This window comes from Pan paniscus, chromosome 21 (genome assembly GCF_029289425.2).
Source record: "Pan paniscus chromosome 21, NHGRI_mPanPan1-v2.0_pri, whole genome shotgun sequence".
Lineage (NCBI taxonomy): Eukaryota > Metazoa > Chordata > Mammalia > Primates > Hominidae > Pan > Pan paniscus.
Window position 1 is genome coordinate 70,080,659 of NC_073270.2, and position 19,557 is coordinate 70,100,215.

The 19,557-nt window shown below is 43.2% G+C and overlaps 1 protein-coding gene across 5 annotated transcripts; it reads left to right on the forward strand.

Annotated features, from left to right (window-relative positions):
• PCMTD2 (protein-L-isoaspartate (D-aspartate) O-methyltransferase domain containing 2) lies at positions 1 to 19,087 on the forward strand. Of its 5 annotated transcripts, none has more exons than XM_034952149.2 (6): positions 1 to 159; positions 4,242 to 4,572; positions 8,739 to 8,841; positions 9,565 to 9,736; positions 12,190 to 12,313; positions 16,254 to 19,087. In XM_034952149.2, exons 2-6 carry the CDS (start codon positions 4,266 to 4,268, stop codon positions 16,631 to 16,633), a joined length of 1,086 nt encoding a protein of 361 aa, XP_034808040.1. In that variant the 5' UTR covers positions 1 to 159; positions 4,242 to 4,265; the 3' UTR covers positions 16,634 to 19,087. The 5 variants fall into 5 exon arrangements, with proteins under 5 accessions (XP_034808040.1, XP_034808042.1, XP_034808041.1 ...); XM_034952151.2 differs by having other exon boundaries at positions 12,271 to 12,313; XM_034952150.3 differs by having other exon boundaries at positions 4 to 219.
• Positions 19,088 to 19,557: the final 470 nt, after the last annotated feature.

Genomic DNA, 19,557 nt, shown 5'->3' on the forward strand with positions numbered 1-19,557 from the left:
GTGCGCAGGCGCAGAGGCGGCGGCGGCGGCGGCGGCGGATGTTTACGGCGGCCGAGGTTGGAGCGGCGCTGCTCGGCCGCGGACACACGAGGGACGCGCCCGAGGAGCTGCAGGTGGCAGCCCAGGCGGTCCGAACCCGTCGGCCGGCCGAGCCTGGAGGTAGAGCCGCCGCCGCCGCCGCCGCCGCCGCCCCTCGGTCCGGCCTGCGGCGAGCGGGTGGTGTGTCCCCTCGGCCCCTTCCCTCCTCCTTCCCCACCCTCGGCACCCCTGCGCCCGGAGCGCTCCTCTGGGGGCGTCGCTCCTCCCCACCTCGGGCACCCTCACCTCCCCCCAGCGGCCCCCAGGGCGCCCCGCGTTTCTCTCTCCGAGCGCTCGCGGTTTCCCGTCGGTCTCTCCCGGTGCCCGTTGCTCACTCACACTCTTGGGTCTGGTTAATCCAGACCTGCAGCTTGTCTTTGACTTCCCAAGTGGGAAACGTTTGCAATTCCAAGGCAAGCCAAGAGCTAAGGTTTAGAACAAAGTCTGCCTTGGACCCTTTCAGAAGATGACAGGATTTTTAAAAAAAATAGTTGCGCCCCTCCCCCCCCGCCCCCGCCCCGTGCCTTGGAGATAGTGAGAATTGGAGCAGAGCACTGGGACTTCAGTTCACGCATGGAAAGAGATCTTTGTTAGTTGGAGGAAGGAGAACTTGCCTGAGCTTCGGGCCTTTGTTTTGTTTTTGTGAGAGGGACGTGTCTCCTAAATGAATGTTTGCTCCAGCGTTGCACCTCAAATAAGTCACCTAAATATCCACGCCCTCTTTATCCACCCCCTCTTTACTCGTGTGACTAGAATAGTTTTCATTTTTCTTCTCAAGGGAATGGCTAAACAGCTCCTATCTGGGCGTTTGATAGACTGTCATTCAAGAATGAGTGAAGTTGAGGTGCCTGTAAGCAACTCAGAAATTGTTGTGGCCATGCTTGGGGGAAATAGAGCCCTGCACTCAGGTGATGAGAGGAGACCTCAGAGGTGACCGATCCAGGGCCTTTCTCCCTGCGCCACCCCAGCTCGTACCTCCAGTGGAACTTGGCTGGGCTTATCAAGAGCTCCTTTCATTCATTGCAACTTCATTTGTTAGAAAGCTTCTCTGTGTATTTAGTAGGCATTGTCTCCAACATGTACCACTGGTCTGGCTTTTGTTAGGCCCGTTAATAGTGTACATGTGACAGCCTTTCAAGTATAGGTGCTCCCCGACTTACGGTGGGGTCGCATCCCAGTAAACACATCGTTAAACCTGAAGTCGAACCATCTGAAGTCGGAGACCATCTGTATTTGAAAAAAGTCCCTTTGCATTGCTTGTAAGAGTTCTGGTTTTCAAGGTGAGAAATCTGTTTGTGTGTTTGTTTGATCATTCTGCCCAAAGGAGATGTGGCTTTGGGTCCTTTTCCCCACTCATCTTCCACAGTGAATTACTTTGTCCATATTACCCTAAAGAAGTGACATCCAAGTTGGAATGTGATCTTCCGTATGTCGCCTCCCAAAACCCCACTACCATAGCTTCATGCTTGTGTTGACACAGCCACAATCACAACTCAGGTGTCAGTTCTGAGACCTTCCCATGCCTGTCGCCACTCAGCAAGTGTTCTTCATGTGCCCTGGCAGTTCGCATTGTAAGGAGCAGCCAGGTTGTTATGGACTGTTGCTAGTTACCACAGAGTAGTGAATTATATTAAGGATTAATTACAGCAGACAATGTGCACAGTATCATCGAGTGCAGCGTTCTAAAAATGATTCTACACTTTTACTTTGAAAAATTGGATTTGACCAGATTGTAGAATCTGGGTGAAAATGATAGGATTTGGTTTGGCGAAGAGCTTTGTTGTCGGTGTTTTTGGTGACATCATGACTGATCATATCGATGGTTTTCAGTGCGAGGGAGTGTTAGATTACCGGACAAAGATGGTAATAAATATCAGACCCCACAGCTATTCACATGGATCCTACCAATGGCAATAGGTATAGATAGGGTTACCCCATCGTCAAAAGGTTACCGGTGTGTTGTGTGGTAAAGAACGTTGCTGTCTTGAGTATTTTTAAAAGCTGCATTGGTGTGGTATTAAAAACACAGGCCTTTTGCCATACAGTCCTGGGTTTGAATGCAGCCCCCTCCTCACAAACTGGCTATGTGATGATGAACAAATTAACCGGCCAGCTCCAATTTGCTTCTTAATGTTGTGAAGTGTAAATGAGGCCATGACTGGCAGGTGGTACCTGGAAAAAGGTGCTTGTTTTTACTAAAAAGCTGTCTGAACTTTCAAATTAAGGCAGAGTTCAAAATAAGTGATAGTTACTTAGTGGAAAATGAAACCTATCCAACATACAGTTTGAGGTTACCTTCTAGAGATGTGGCATTGAGACAATGTTGGAACATTATATACAGGCTTCTGGGTGAAGAGGTGGCTTTGACTGAGTACGGTATGCGATTTTCCAGCTCTTTTCCTAAATAGACCCTTAAGCATCCAAACACATGATTCCGCTTTTAACCACTGACCCAAATTTTAAGATGACTGTGGTAGGCTAGGGTGCAGCCTCAGAACTGAGTGGCTTATCCAGGATTAAAGTTGACCTCATTAGGACTTAATTCCATCTAAGTCTAAGTCAGCTGGCTGTGGACCGTAATCTAACAAGGGCTCCGAAACAATTCAAAAAATTCAAAAAGGGTGTGAAAATTTAATGACTGGACCATCCTATTGATTTGCAAAACCTAATATTCAGCTCTGAAATCTTGAGTGTGAAGATTGAGTGTTCCACCATAAAAATAGAAGAGAATTTGTGTTAAGCTATACCCTTCACACTTTTTGTTCACTTGTAAGAAACTATGTGATTATTTTCATTCCTGGGAAAACCTCCCACCGCTGTCTCCAGTTGTGTACGTGGGTGTGTATGAAATCCGCCCCAGGCCCCTCGCCACCCCACAGTATTTCTTTACGATCCTCATTCTACTGTTAGAAATCCAGAGGAATGTGAGGAGGAAAGCAAGTATAAACTTCATCGTAATTATAACAAGTTGTTAAAAAGGTTGTGTTCATTTCAGAAAATGTCTTCATGAGGTCTGGTGGTCTTTTTCCCTGACAATTTGTATCTGGTGTTTTGTAAAGCATTACCATTTTATGTGAAGTTAAAGCAGTTACTTTGAAAAAGTTACATGGGGTAAGTATAAAATTGGAAAGGATATTTTTGTAGTTTTAAGAAGAGTAAGGCTTCTCCGCATGAAAAAGTGTTTTCTTGTGAATTAGATGAAGCTACCCTGTATTTTAATAGTTAGGCTCAGAGGTGACACGTGCTGCGCTTTTTCTTCTTGAAGGCGGGTTGGGAGAAGGTAAGACAAGTAGTTGTTATTTTTAAAGAGCTGGGAAAGCTGCGTATCATGCAATTGAGAAGGGGCTGTAGGAAGTTCTGGTAGCAGCCCCTCCTACACTTAAACTTTAGCCAGGAAGCTGATTTTGCATTTGTTAGAAAAAGGTATTTGTCACAGTACGTTCCATTTGGGAAGAGTGTTTTCTTGCTGTTTTTGTCTAAAATTTGAACATCAGAATATCCAAATCAGCAGGTCAAATGGATTGCTTGACTTGGGTGGGTACTTTTGTGTATGTTGGGGATATAGAATTCCCGGATGTAATATAGGACACCACCTAAAGTTTTTTTTTTTTCTCTTTTTTTTTTTTTTTTGAGACAGAGTCTTGCTCTGTTCCGCAAGCTGGAGTGCAGTGGTACGAGCTCTGATCACTGCAACCTCTGCCTCCCGGGTTCAAGCGATTCTTCTCCCTCAGCCTCGCCAGTAGCTGGGATTACAGGCATCCACCAGCATGCCTGGCTAATTTTTGTATTTTCAGTAGAGACAGGGTTTCACCATGTTGGCCAGGCTGTTCTTGAACTCCTGACCTCAGGTGATCAACTGCCTCGGCCTCCCAAAGTGCTGGGATTACAGTCCTGACCCCCCGCACCCGGCCTAAATTTGAATTTCAAATAAACGTCAAATAACTTTTAGTATTGTTGTTTACCTTAATTTCCAATTGAACTGGGATTTTTTTTCCTTCTAAATCTGGCATCTCTGGGTGGGGCAGGGGATGAGGTGGGTGTTGACAAAAGATAATCTATTATTTTCAGAATTCAGAATTTCAAATTGGTATCTGTTTAGAACTTCTATTGTTCTGCTCTTACCTTTAACATAAATCGCTCTTTTTAAACATTTTTAATTATAGTATTGCCTAAGTGTAATCTTGAACATGGGCGGTGCTGTGAGTGCTGGTGAAGACAATGATGAGCTGATAGATAATTTGAAAGAAGCACAGTATATCCGGACTGAACTGGTAGAGCAGGCTTTCAGAGCTATCGATCGTGCAGACTATTATCTTGAAGAATTTAAAGAAAATGCTTATAAAGACTTGGCATGGAAGCATGGAAACATTCACCTCTCAGCCCCGTGCATCTACTCGGAGGTGATGGAAGCCCTAGATCTGCAGCCTGGACTCTCGTTTCTGAACCTGGGCAGTGGCACTGGGTATCTCAGCTCCATGGTGGGCCTCATTCTAGGTAAGTGTGGAAGGAGAGTCTGAAAACTCATCTGTCTCAGGGAAGGAGGCATCTCCTTTGACAGAAAATGTCGTCTGCTAATGGCCTGCCTGGGTCGAGACCGCAGCCTTCCCAGTAGTTATCTGACGTTGACACATCACTGGGTGGTGGATAGAGGGATGAGGGAGGAAGGCCTGCATGCATCTCATGGGCCCCGGATTCTCCAGAGGGACCTCTCCTGTTCTCTGTCCCCTCTTCCTGTGCTGCCACAGCCTGTACTGCGCACCTGCCCTCTGGGCAGCGGAGGATAAAGACAGTTGTGTAAATCTTGACCCCACTGTGATTTCTCGATTTAATTTTATCACTCATTCTTCCTTGTCACTCCTTCTCTAAATCGATGGTAATTAACTTGAAAGTCCTTTCGGAGTACTTCTAAGCAGTTTTTGTTTTGTTGGTTTTTTTTTTTTTTTTTTGACAGAGTCGTGCCCCATCGTCTAGGCTGGAGTGCCGTGACACCAGCAAGGCCCGCTGTAGCCTTGACCTCCCGGGATCCAGCAACTCCTCCTGAGTACCTAGGGCCACAGGCACGCACCACCACCCCTGGCTGATGTTTAAATGATTTTTAGAGATGGGGTCTCGCCATGTTTCCCAGGCTGGTCTCAAACTCCTGGGCGCCAGCTCTCCACCTACCTCAGCCTCCCAAAGTGCTGGGATTACAGGCATGAGCCACCATGCCTGGCCTACTTTTTTGTTTTAATACTAAGAGTAATACCTGTAGATTTTTAAATTAGTTTCAGGGATGAAGGGATTTCACTATGAAGCTATTTAGCCTATTTTCCAAACAAATGAGTTGTGAGACTGCACATGGAAATATGGCTATTTTTAATAATAGCAGATAACTAAGGAAAAACATCACTTGGTGCAAAATGCTGTGAGGGGCGGGGAAGGCATCTGTTTTTAACTCAGTAAGGTGGAAAGGTTTTGCCAGAGGGGTGATAGGAGCTGATCTGTACTGTAAAACCTTACTCTAAACAGGAAGCAGGGGCCAGGCTGCTGAGGCAAAGCTGGCTGAGAAGACGCTGGATGAAACCAGTGCAGAGAAGCTGGAGTCTGTATTTTTTCTAAATCCTGTTAGAACTGACAGGATTTATGGGTGGACTGTATATGGTTGTGAAAGAAACATCAGGAATGTGGCTTGGCTTGGTGGTTCATGCCTGTAATCCCAGCCCTTTGGGAAGCCGAGGTCGGAGGATTGCTTGATCGCTTCAAGACTGCAGTGAGCTATGATTGCACCACTGCACTCCAGCCTAGGTGACAGTGAGACCCCGTCTATAATTGATTTTTGTGGATATGGAATGATAATTTTGTTTTTTTTTCTAAGTCTGTATAAATTGGAATTTGGTGAAGTTTTGAGACCGATTATTTTGGCTTTATGCTATAGATTGCTACCTTCAGGTGTAAAAGTGTGTAGATTTTTATAATGCTTTTTGACCGTAACTTCTCTTCGATTGAGACTGTTGTGATCCCTGTGCTTTGAGAAGAGAACACAGTGCCCAGATTATTTATCATTTTTGAATTTGGGAATTGTGATTTCCTCCAACGTAGCTGAAAAATAGGAGCTATAGCTAAGGTAGAACCTTGGGGAGAAATAGGTGATCAAGCTGACTAGATTAGAAATACTATAGAAAAGAGCCAAAATGCTTAGGAAAAGATGACTTAAAGTAAGCCTGAAATGGCCGGGCGCGGTGGCTCACGCCTGTAATCTCAGCACTTTGGGAGGCCGAGGCAGGCAGATGGCTTGAGGTCTGGAGTTCAAGACCAACCTGGCCAACGTGGTGAAACCCTGTCCCTACCAAAAGTATAAGAAAGTACCTGGGTGTGGTGGTGCGCACCTATAATCTCAGCTACTCAGGAGGCTGAGGCTGGAGAATCACTTGAACCTGGGAGGCGAAGGTTACAGTGAGCAGAGATGGTGCCACTGCACTCCAGTCTGGCTAACGGAGCCAGACTCCATCTCAAAAAGAAAAAAAAAAGTAAGCCTGAAATGGCCTTGCCGTACTTGGCATCCCCTAGAAGTTATAAGGAAAGGCCTTCCAACTTGATACGGTTGCTTTTCTTTCCTGAATCCCCTGTTTACTGGAAATTTCATTGGATTTTGGGAGGAGAGAGGTCTGAAGGAAGGAAGGGCCTGTTTTCTGCTGTAATGGATGGAACATGCTGCTTTGATGCAGTTGAAGGAAGTGACTTCAGGGTTTGCTGTCATGGATGCGTGTCTTGGCTGTGTCTCCAGATGCTGCAGCTTTTATTCAAGCTTAAGAGCACTTTGTGCAGAGCACTCCAGAGTGAAACCCATTGGCTTCCCAGCGCCTGTGGATGTGGGTCTCTCATCTGACGGAGTTCTTTACTGTGACCCCCGACTGCCTTTCGCATGGCCTGAGCGGCATCCTGGGTCAGCCCTGTTCCTGTGCTTGCTCTGTGGGCTCCTCTGCCCTTTGCTCAGGGCTGTCCTTACCTTTGTTTGTCATCAACCAGGGGAGAATACAGTAGCTACTAAGAGATGGTGGCTCATAAGTCACCTACCTGAAAAGTGCTGGGTGATTCGGAAGCAGGGCAGACCTAGGAGCGGCTCTGCCAGGGGGGCCTCGCTGCTCTGGTTTCGTGCCGTGCTCCAGTGCTGAGTCCCAGGTGCCGTGTTCCTGACACCCCCCGGCCACCCTGTGTCCTCCTCCCCTGCTAGTCATCTTTGTATTAAGCAGGTGGGTCGAGGTATTTGTGTTACTACTGTTTGGTGTTAAGCTTCTTGGGAATAGGAACCATATCTCATATCTGTTATTAGAATTAACTGCTTATTAAGTGTTTGATAGTGAAGGTGAGGGGTCAGTGAAAATAAGATGAGTGGGAAAAATCAAGCGCTATTTTTGGTCTCTGGCAGAGTCGGGAATTGAAGTCGGAGTTGTCAGAAGGTCTTGACGTTCAGAGTAATTCAGGATTTGATGTTGTAAACAGTGAAAAGGGGAACTCTCAGGTAGGGTGTATTTTGACGAGGTAATGTTTTAGCAGCAGCTCTGTGTATGAAATACGTGGAGAGAAAAGAGCAGCAGGTACAGTTGTCCAAATGGGGGCCAGGGAAGCCTTGGCCTGGGCTGGTGGCTGTTGTACTAGGAGGGCCCACACGGTGCAAAGGTGTGGGATGCACAGAAGGTTGCCCATTTCTCAGCATTTCTGTTAGATTGTAGGGTCCAGTGCTACATGATCACTGTAGTATATCTGTCTACCAAGTAAAGTCCTACGTGCCTTGTGCTTTTTACATGTAGATTTAAAAAGTTGACGTGTAACTTACCCATAGTAAATGAACAAGTGTGAAGTGTGAATTCTGGTGGACTTTTACATATGCATCCACCGCCATATAAACTCCACCCACAGCAAGATGCAGAGTTGAATCAGCACCCCAAAAGGCTCCCATGCCCCCTCCTCCTCCTAGAAAGTTCACCAGTGTTGCATCTTCCAGAAAGGTGATGACCGTTTTGCCTTTGTTGGCAAAGATGAATTTTGCCCGATTTTTACCTTCGTGTAAGTGGATTCCCGCAACAGAGAGACCCATTTAAGTTGAGTGTCAATACTGTGTTCCCAGTTAACGTAGGGGCAGTTTTATATCGGGGGAGCACTGTCATCATTAAGTGGACTTGTAACATTTCTCAGTTGTATTTCAAATTACTGATAAATATCCTTTGATATAAAAATGTTTCATTGTGACTTGGAAGCATAGTTTTATCTTAATGATGGTGATTGAACCCTGTTTTGTGAATATTATAATGCTCACATCTGAGTGTTTTGGGCAACTTTTCAGGGAAAACAGAATCGTCTTAAATGTTACCTCTGGACAAACAGGTGAGGCCTGTGTCAGTTCCATTTGCAAATACATGTTTCTTCTTTAGTTCATTAGTAAGACTTGAACACTTGGTTTGTCTCCATTTTCAAATGATTCTTGAAAAGTTTGTGAGCAGAGAAGCCCAGGCCTCAAGTATTTACGATGTGGTGAGCCGTGATACTGTGATGAGACTTCAAAACTTTGTGAATGTCTGTAGTTACACATGTTAAGTCAGACGTGTTACAGTTGGTAGAAGTGAACAGATGAGCAAGAGTTCTTGCTCTGGTTCTACATGTTTTCTTATTCTTAAACCTTTTAGGTCCTTTTGGTGTGAACCATGGGGTGGAACTTCACTCAGATGTGATAGAGTATGCAAAGCAGAAACTGGACTTCTTCATCAGAACAAGTGATAGTTTTGACAAGTAAGATGAAATACTATCCATTGGCTCAGATAATGTGAATTGTAATTTTACAAAGTTTTGATCAGATAGAAAGAAATCATGTGGTAGGAAACATAATTAAACTGTGGTGGGATGATTCTATGTTCCTGTTCTAATTTTCAGAAAAGATTCTGTGTTTTGAGGGTTTTAGGGTATTTCAAACTGTTACACATACATAAGGTGTTCATTTGCTCAATATTCATGTTTCCTGTTGAAGACAACTGTTTACCACCTAGTTTTTCCTAAAATAAAATTGTTGCATTTGTCTCTAAACAGTATATATAACTAGCTTTTGCCATTTTAAAATAAGGCATTAAAGTTCTTATTTTAGGGATTAAAATTTTTAGAAACACCAAGTGCAGTTTCACCACCCCCACATCTCACTCGTGTAGTATTAATAGATCTTACATAAGATGATAAGAAGATGACAGAGACAGCAGCGACTGGAGATTGTGTGAAATTTGGATAAAACTTTTGATATTCACTTTCATACTATTTTGTTTGGTATTTCTAGAGTTCTAGTTGTATAGTATAATTCTTTTTGGAAGTAATTCTTGGACATTTGTAATTCTTTTCTTCCAGCTCCTCACACTGTAAACTGTGTTACATTGCTGTGGGATTTTAACCTGTGGTTAGCATAGATTTACTGTATAGACTTGTTGCAATGTGATACTTTTAGTTGCAGGAAGCATTTTTTACTTCCAGGTTTGACTTCTGTGAACCTTCCTTTGTTACTGGGAATTGCCTGGAGATTTCTCCGGATTGTTCTCAGTATGATCGTGTATACTGTGGGGCTGGCGTGCAGAAAGAGCATGAAGAGTACATGAAGAATCTTCTCAAAGTGGGAGGGATCCTTGTCATGCCACTGGAAGAGAAGGTCAGATTCCCTTCATAACTGACATTTCTGCACACTGTGTGCCAAGGTCTGTTCTGGGCAGTGTACGGATACTTACTCTTTTAACAATTTCCTGCATTTCACAAATGAGGAAACAGAGGCAGGGACAGGTGAGGGAGATGCCGGGTCACGCACATGCCCTAGCTGGGGCCAGAAGCTGACTCAGGTGGGTGCTTCAGAGCCTGCACGTGAAACCCTTTTCTCCACCTTCCTTCTCTGTCTCTCTCTTTTTCCTTCTCCTGTCCCTTCCCCCTCACCTCCCTCTTCCTTCCCCTTCTCCTTCCCCCCAGCTGTTCTGAGTTTTAATTCTAATTGTTAATCTATAATTGTTCTGCTGTTAGAATTATATATAAAATAATTAGAGTCATTCTATTCTCATCATTAGTCTAATTGTTACATGCCTTGATGTTATGCATTTGACAGGAATCCTTTGCCTAGTGAGAGTCTTGTCCAAGTTTGCTGTTTGGTCATGCTTGTTTGTCTGTGTTACTGTATTTCACTGGGAAAAATAGTTTATAGTAAATGAACAGATTAATCAGACATGAATTGGTCACCAAGAAGAATGTCTCCCAGTCACAAAGAACTAGGAAAACACAAATAATAAAAATTAGGAGGTTTTAATCGTTTTAATAAAAATTTGGAGATGAGATCTTGCTCTGTCATCCAGGCTGGAGTACAGTGGCATGATAATAGTTCACTGTAACTTCAAACTCCTGGGCTCAAGTGACCCTTCCGCCTCAGCATCCCAAGTAGCTGGCACTATAGGCACGTGCTGCCATGCCCAGATAAATTTATTTTTTAAATATTTATTTATTTATTTATTTAGAGACGGAGTCTCGCTCTGTCGCCCAGGCTGGAGTGCAGTGGCGCGATCTCAGCTTAGTGCAACCTCGGCCTCCTGGGTTCAAGCGATTCTCCTGCCTCAGCCTCCTGAGTAGCTGGGATTACAGGTGCGTGCCACCACACCCAGCTAATTTTTGAATTTTTAGTAGAGACAGGGTTTCACCATGTTGTTCAGGCTGGTCTCAGAGCTCCTGACCTCATGATCTGCCCACCTCGGCCTCCCAAAGTGCTGGGATTACAGGTGTGAGCCACCGCGCCCGGCCTAATTTTATTTTTTTAGTGACGGGCTCTCACTGTGTTGCCCAGGCTGATCACAAACTCCTGGCCTCAAGCAATTGCCTCACCTCAGCCTCCAGAGTTGTTGGCATGAGCCGTCACAGCTGGCAGAATATTGTTTTCAATGTCTTTGCTTATACAAGTGATATTACAGATCTTTGTTGCTATACAAAATGCATTGGATTTTTTATTGGAATTGTATCATCTCGATAATTTGAGGATTGCGGCCATCTTTACAATGTTTCATCTGCTTATCTAGAGTATGAAATAGGGGTTTATATAGTTTTATTGAAGGTTTTATACATCATTTATTGATTCTATTGAAATACTTGTTTTTCATTATAACTAGAAATTCTTTTAAAAATGTTTAAATAAACATGTTTTGCTGGTATACAAGAATGTTTGTTGATATTTACTTAGTACGTGGCGACTTGATCCTTTTAGTTATAAGATTCATGACATAGAATCTTAGTTTTTAGAGGATTTACTGACTTAGATATTTTTAGAAAAGGCCAGCATATAATCATAGCATAAAAGAACTGACCAGAAATAGCTTTGTGACCTGTGTAGGCCACTTGGAGACTGACCCAGCCACACAGAGCACACAGAGGGTCATGTCTCATTGTGGTCTCTGGTGCTCCTAATACTTTAATTCAAAAGAAATGTTTTGATGGCCTACACTGGAGTGTGTTAAGCCACCAGATTCCGGTGCTTTCGTGGGGGTGATATCAGGGCAAGGCTCATTTAAACACTTCAGTATTTGTCTCCAAAGCATGAGGATAATTGCCCAGGCATCCAAGATGACAAGTTTGCATTTAAAAAAGTAACAGGGATTCTGTAACAGTATCTGTTACTACAGTGCCTATCAGGACTTAGCCACCCTCCCAATAACAACAGGTCAGGATTCAGTTGGTTGTTAACGTATCTGTAATTACTTTTTGCTTTAGGACAGACCCCCTTTTCACCCTCAGTATTGACTTTTTTGGAGAGTGCTAGAGCATTGTCTTATAAGAATCCCCACACTGTCTATGTGGTTGTTTCCTCTTGCTATCCTATAACTAGTTTCTCTATAATATATAGTTTCTGTAAACAGAAGTTAGGCCTAGGGCCTGAATATATTCAGGTTAAGCATCTTTGCAGGAATATTCATAAGGTAGATGTACTTCATGGCACGTCACATTAGGGGTCCATATGTCAAGATATTTCATTTTATTGTAAGCATTTCTATGTATTTTTATAGTATGTATAGGAATGATTAAATATGAGCTAAATAGTAGCCAATTCTTTTGAATATTCTCATTTTGTCTCTGGGATAGTTGACTAAGATAACACGCACAGGTCCTTCAGCTTGGGAAACCAAAAAGATTCTTGCTGTTTCTTTTGCTCCTCTGATCCAGCCCTGCCATTCAGAGTCAGGAAAATCAAGACTTGTCCAGTTACGTAAGTATACCAATCTTTACTTATTTTATCTTTTAGATCTTTTCTGTCTGGTTAGATTTTAAAAGGAAACAAAATTTACAACGAACCTTTTGATATTAAAAAGCACCACTCCCATGCTGAAACTGTAAAATTCTACAAGCAATTTCAGGCATTATAAAAATTATAATCTATTTTTAACCTATTTCAGGTTATTTTAGCCGTCTTTTAAATCTACAAAGAGCTGTTGCCAGTCACTCCATTGAAAGCCGAGGACGCACATAAAAGGGAGCTCATTTTGCCATGTGGGAGACTTAGCCTATTTGCCGCCTCCACTGGGAGGGGCTTACAGAGAGAGCCATCAGCCAGAGGGCTCCTACAGAGTCATGGGGCTTCTGCTCCCCAGGGCGCCAAGCGCCTGCTGCCTCATGGGTAGACAAGGGTAGAGAACACATTCCAGCTGATCTGCTGGGGTGTGGATAGGAGACTTTCCGTGGAACCTTACACAGCCGAGCCTTTGTGTTTCACTATTTCAGGATGCAAACTGAGCAAGGAACTGATACCAGGGCCAGCACGACAGCAAAACCTCCTAATGTTTTAAAATTTAAACGGCTCACACAGAAATGAGAGTTCCAATTGATTTTATTTAAAATAAAACTATCAGGATGCTCTCTGATCATTTAGAAAATTTGGAAAATGCAAAAAATAATAGGAAGGGAAAAGTTTTGCATAGTCTTACAAAAAAAAAAAAGTTTTGCAAAAAGTTTTACATTTTGGCAAATCTCTTCCAGAAAGGTTTTTTGATTTATTAGGAATCATCTATGAAATGATTACACTTTGCTTTGGTCTCTACTAAGTACAGGTTCTAAGAACTAGACACGGTTCTTGAAATTTGATAATGAGCAACAATAGGACATGCAAAACGGTTAATTAGGGAAGGTTTGGCAGAGGGTGATGTCTGTGCTTCGCCTTCAAGGGCAAAAGGGAGTTCCCTAAAGAGAGAAGAAAGGGGAGAAAAGTACCAGCAGTGGCGGGACAGAAGTGAAAATGCGTGTTCCCCGTGTAGTCAGAGTTAGGACTGATGGGAGAAGCTACTGGTATGTAGGTTAGAATTGGGTTTATCATGTAGGCCGGGGAGAGCTAGCAGATGCTTTAAATAAAAGATACAGTGCCTGTGTATCCTGGATAAGCCTGGTTGTCGTCGGGTGGAGGGTGAATCTGTCAAATGCGTGCTCTGAAAGTCTCACCAGAATAACCTTTTAAGTAACTGCCACCCTTGGCGGGGAGGGCACCAGCTTCCAGAGCCTTAGCAGAGTTTGGGAAGGCAGGGGCATCTTCGGGGTATTTATGAGACTTTTTGAGGGTCTGGTTGAAATGAGCCGTTCCCTGTGGGGTTCGTCTGGCCGATGAAGAATCATGACAATGTGGTGGGCAGTTTGGATGCTTGTTTTGAGGAGATGGCTTTGAAGAGAGTGTTAGATGATCAACAGTAATGTGATGCTTTTAGAGTTTCTGAAGTGACCCATTGAGTTACTTGCAACTTTTCTTTTCCTGGGCCGGTTTCCTATACTAGTAAATTCATGTTGGTAAAGACAGTGGAGTAGAAAACTCTGTGAGTGTAGACATACGTGATATGGAGTCATGTGAGTGTAGATGCGTGGTGTGGGGTGTGTTAAGTTTAGACCTGCACAATATGGGGTCAAAGTGAGTGTAGACGTGTGTGGTGTGGGGTCGTGAGAGTGCGGACATGCGCAATGTGGGGTCATGTGTGGACATTTGCAGTGTGGGGTAATTGTGTGGGTGTGCGTGGTGTGGGGTCATGGGTGCTGGCGTGTGCGGTGGGGGTGGGCGTGCATCGTGTGGGGTCGTGAGGGTGCGGGCGTGTGTGGTGTGGGGTCGTGAGGGCGTGCACGGTGTGGGGTCGTGTGAATGCGGGCGTGCACAGTGTGGAGTCGTGAGTTCGGGCGTGCACGGTGTGGGGTCGTGTGAGTGCACGGTGTGGGGTCGTGAGTTCAGGCGTGCAGTGTGGGTCGTGTGAGTACGGAAATGCATGGTGTGGGATCGTGTGAGTGAAGATATGTGTGGTGTGGGGTGGACGGGTTAGCTTTCAGATTGAATGGAAGCAGGAACAAGTGGAAAGCTGTTGAAATTTTCCAGGCGAGAGATAAAGATAAAAACGAAGACACTGGCTGCTACAGTGGAGAAGATTCAGTGATACATACAATGATACAGTCCTTCTGAGGAAGGGCATGTGAGGTGTTCATTGTCTGTGGTAGACCTGGGTCTGTGGGAGGCTCAGGATTCTGGTCCGGACTGGATTAGAACCTTGGGAGCTATTGGCTGGCCTCTGTTATTTAAAGCCACAGAATGGATGTAAAACCAAAGACTAGCAGTCATACTGAGACGGTGAAATGGTGGAAATTGGAACCTTAGGGAGCAGCACTGGGCTGGATGGAAGAGGAAGAGCCTGCAAGAGAAAAGAGCTGCGGAGGTCAGAGGGAGCGGCGGTGCCTTGGGCCAGGGGAGCAGTGAGCCACGTTCCTTATCCCAAGCAGACTCCTTGGAGATCTGGAGAGGCCGGAGCTGAGGGCCGGGACCCCGAGGGCCTCGGAAGGAGTTGTTTCAGCCTCTTGGGGCAACAGCCAGATCCCAGTGGCTCTGGAAGTAATCTGTCTAGAGTGAGATGACGAAGGAAGGAAGGATGGCTGTACTTGAGGAGGGAGCCGGGTCACAGATGGGGCAAGAGGCACGATCGTGGTGTTGAGTGAAGAGAAAGGATTGAAGACAAAGGAAGTGCCAGAGCCTGTCCTGGAGAAAGGAGAAGGGACCTCTTGTCCGTGGAGTCAGAAAAGCAGGAAAGGTTGAAGGGAGAAGGTGCTACTTACTCACTACCAGGGGCCCGGGACACAAGCCTGTTTGAGGGTTTCCGAAGAACAGTGGAGATGCTGAGATTCTGTGCAGGCCTTTCTGACTTTGGTAATAAACGTTGTGCACAACACAAGAGCTCTCCCTATAGTGCAGACTGTTATTATTTGGAGAAGTTGAGTACTGGAGGGGAAAAGTGATGCTGATTTTCAGTTTAATGTAGTTTTCCCTTTGAGAAATGTTGCCTGCATGAAATTGTGAGCTTTAATTGTCAAATGTTCTTTCTCCTTGGTGTGCTTTGGAGTTTTTGTTTTTTCTGAAAAATGTTTGGATTTGCATTTCCCTACTTTAATAAAAATGGAGCAAATGTTCAATGTGTAAATAACTATGAAAATATTAACAGATAAAAGAATATTAGGCCGGGCACGGTGGCTCACGCCTCTAATCCCAGCACTTTGGGAGGCTGAGGTGGGCGGATCACTTGATGTTAGGAGTTTGAGACCATCCTGGCCAACGTGGTTGAAACCCCGTCTCTACTAAAAATACAAAAATTAGCTGGGCGTGGTGGCGCATGCCTGTAATCCCAGCTACTGGGGAGGTTGAGGCGGGAGGATCACTTGAACCCAGGAGACGGAGGTTGCAGTAAGTCGAGATCACACCCTTGCACCCCAGCCTGGGTGACAGAGTAAGACTCTGTCTCCAAAAAAAGAATGTTGGAGACATACTCACTCTATTACTAGTAGGTGGGTATTAATATACACATGAACACAGCAAATAATAGAACAATGAAACTAGGCTGTCAGGAAGACCAATTGTGACCCAGGTGTTGATTCCACCACTGATTAATATAGCCAAGCAATATTGCTTCCTTTCCCTTTCAAAGTTAAGAGTTGATGCATTTGAAAATATCTTTTGAAAAGTACCATATGATTGTAAATTAGAGCACTAATTGACATTTGCTTAGCATGCTCTCATATTCTTGTAACATATTCATAAATTTGCCAGTTAATTGAAATGATGTTACGGGTCTTAGGTGTGTAGGCGTTGTGGTGGTGTCACTCTGATGCGTTTGACTGTGTCTCACTCTTCTGTGCTGCAGCACCAGTGGCAGTTCGCAGCCTCCAGGACTTGGCTCGCATCGCCATCCGGGGCACCATTAAAAAGATTATTCATCAGGAAACTGTAAGCAAAAACGGAAACGGGCTAAAGAACACCCCCAGGTTTAAACGAAGGAGAGTTCGCCGCCGTCGAATGGAAACGATTGTCTTTTTGGACAAAGAAGTCTTTGCCAGTCGGATTTCCAACCCCTCAGATGACAACAGCTGTGAAGACTTGGAAGAGGAACGGAGGGAAGAAGAAGAGAAGACCCCGCCGGAAACAAAGCCAGACCCCCCAGTGAACTTCCTACGCCAGAAGGTCCTGAGCCTCCCTCTGCCAGATCCCCTGAAATACTACTTGCTTTATTACAGAGAAAAATAAGTCTCCTGTTTGAAAGGGGGAAATAGGAAGAGCAGATTGCTGAGTGTGAAGTTCGTGCTGCCTGTGTGCTGTTGAAGGGTCACCTGGAGGCAGACGTTGTGGGGAAGGGAACTGCTGGGCTCATCCACACCATGGTTTTCTTCTTCTAGTTGCTGATTGACCTCTAAAATTCTATTCAGTTGTATGATTTCTTTACATAGTTCCACAAGACCTTCATTGCATAGAAGACTGTTTTCCCAAAGTGGAGAGAATCTTCATAGAGAAAAAGAGAAGGCTGTTTCTTTTTCGGCTCTGACGAAACACTGAAGTCTGCCTAAGAGAGACTGTTTGATGACCGTCCCTCATGCAACATGCACGGTACTCACTAAAAATGAAAACTGAAGTGGAAACTAACCTGTGTTGCTTATAAAGTGTGAAAGCACAAGCTTATAAATGTATAAAATCTTTTCTGGGTGTGACGCACCTGCGTCCAAGTTTGAATTTTCATGATATGTGCCACTTAATTACTGGCACTGAGTATCACTGAATTTCTTAGTTTTCTAGTGGGGAAACATTATTGAGAAGCCCTCCCTTATTTTAAGTAAGTTGATTAAATCTTATGTGAGTTGCCAGTTGTAATTTTTCAAAGGAAAAATTTTGATGGGGTGGAGGAATGAATTGCCAGATAATCTTTCTGGAATTCCGGGAGAATTCCAAGGAGGGTTTTTTTTTTTTTTTTTTTTTTTTAAGGACATCTTTTGATACCTTTAAAAGAACCACTGTCAAGTAATCCTTAAAAGAATATCTTGGAAAAGGAAACAGATTTTTTCCTGTGTGTAAAGCAATAAGTGAAGTTACATTTGCCCTAACCCTAGGGATGATTCTTTACCCAGTTTTAAAGCCCATCATGGTATTCTAAGGTGTTGACACCCTCCATCCTCAGAGCAGGTCGAAAATGTTAAATAGACTGGGGACTCTATGATGGGCAGCCTGTGCTTTTTGACTTCAGTTTGCTATTTTTCTGTGATCACATTAGTACTGATTCATAGATTCTATCTTTTATAATTCTGGAGAAAAAGAGATTTGTTAGTTTTGTAATTTTTTTGTAAGAGCAAATGTATGTATTTTAGTAGCTCCATTGCATGAGAACAGTGTAACTCACACTGACTTGTGATATCAGCCTTCTCTGGGCCTTGTGTGTGGAGAGCTTTCTATCTTACCAAGTGGTAGGGCTAAAAGAACAACAGCCTTTTTGGTAGTCACATAGCAGAATGATCAGAGTTACATTGCTTATTCCAAAACATTGGTTCTTTTTAAAACATTTTTTTTTACCCAAAGAAAAGAATAATAGAAATTACTAACAATAAATATAAATTCAGAGTGTTGATATAGGATTCAGTATCCAGAGTTTATTTTTAATCTTAATCCTCAGCTTCTTGGGAGTTGCTGGGCTTCAGTGTCTCTGTGGTTTCACCAGCTTAGCTTGAGCTCTGGTTATTTTGGATCTTTTCTGCTTTTTTTAAGTAACTGAGTCATTTTTACCACACAGTCCAGTTTGCATGTATAGCTAGGAAACATGTATTGCTCTAGATTGGACAGTTTAAGTCATTTTAAAGAAAGTTAGTTCATAGTTGTTGCCTTTTAACTCATAGTCAAGCTTCAGTCTTTCAAAGAGAAATGTGTGATTTTCATTTACTTGCTGATATTTTGTAGTTTGGAGATCCTTGTGGGCATTATTCTAACTGATACGTAGACACTTACTTGGAAATTTTTGGACATTATATTAAATGAGTGCTATCTGTGAAATTGGTTATATTAGGTGGCTTGACTAATGTTTTTTCTATAATTGTATATGGACTGCATTTTTAAAAAAACCGCATTTGCCTTTATGCTAGATTGTAAAAAATTATATTAGAATGCATAAGACATGTTTTTCCTTCATATGCTAGACTTTTCCTAGCATTTCGTATTTCTGTGTTGTCAGTGTGTGATTTTTAAACCGGAATTTGGTTTAAAAAAATCTGGTGGTAATATATGTGAGAAATACTTTGGTGTTTACCTTATGAAAATAAAGGATTATAAGTAAAGTTTCCTGCGCACCGTATACCAGAATTCAGTATAATACACTACTTTCTGTTTTCAAACAGATAAATCATAATATAGTCTGTATTGTCTGTAAGATCTGTCTTGTAAACCACATTCTTGACAACTATTTGCTTTTGAGTAGTTTGTATTTTAATATGTGACTTTCGTCTTGAAAAGTAGTAAAGCCATAGACTTGTGCAAAACAAGTTTCAAGTTTATAGATATTAAGTTTGTAATGTGAGCATCAAATGTGTATGTAAAAATACTTTTTACCAGTCTGGAACTTGGGAAAATCCAGGGAATTTGAAACATAGATTTTAATGAGCTGGTAAACACAAATCATGTCAATAAAGGTAGTCAGGATATTTTATCCTTAGCATTGCTTCTGCATCCTGTGTAGGATTCCACTTCTTGAATATGTTCTTTTCAAAATCTTAAGAAAAGAACCTTTTTTCTTTATTAACATCATGTGTTTACTTTCAGCAAATATTTGTATTACTGCTTGATTCTGTGACATTCACAATAGATGTAGAGAAGGCATTATTTTTCATTAATAAATGTGAAATTGGAATGGACAAATGGAGAAGTGGCTGGCTCCAAGTACATAAGAGAATAGGGCCTTGAAGATTGCGGTTAACGTTCTTGGCATAAGTTTCCCACATTCAACTTTCTAAGGGGCAGAAAATATTTTTTTTTCATTCTCAGTTATCTGTTCAGAGCACAAATGTTATTTAGATCTTGAAATTCTGGGACCAGTCTCCCAAAGAGCTTATGTTTTCTCTTTTATTGTATGTGCTTGTTGGGATATTTTTTACATTCTGCCTTCCAATTTTTTATTTTGGCAGTTATATATTTTAAGA

Coding starts and splice junctions, on each gene's coding strand:
- PCMTD2 (XM_034952149.2), top strand. CDS start 4,266: ATGGGCGGTGCTGTGAGTGCTGGTGAAGACAATGATGAGCTGATAGAT. Junction 4,573..8,738: donor CATGGTGGGCCTCATTCTAG/GTAAGTGTGGAA, acceptor TAAACCTTTTAG/GTCCTTTTGGTGTGAACCAT. Junction 9,737..12,189: donor TCATGCCACTGGAAGAGAAG/GTCAGATTCCCT, acceptor TCTCTGGGATAG/TTGACTAAGATAACACGCAC.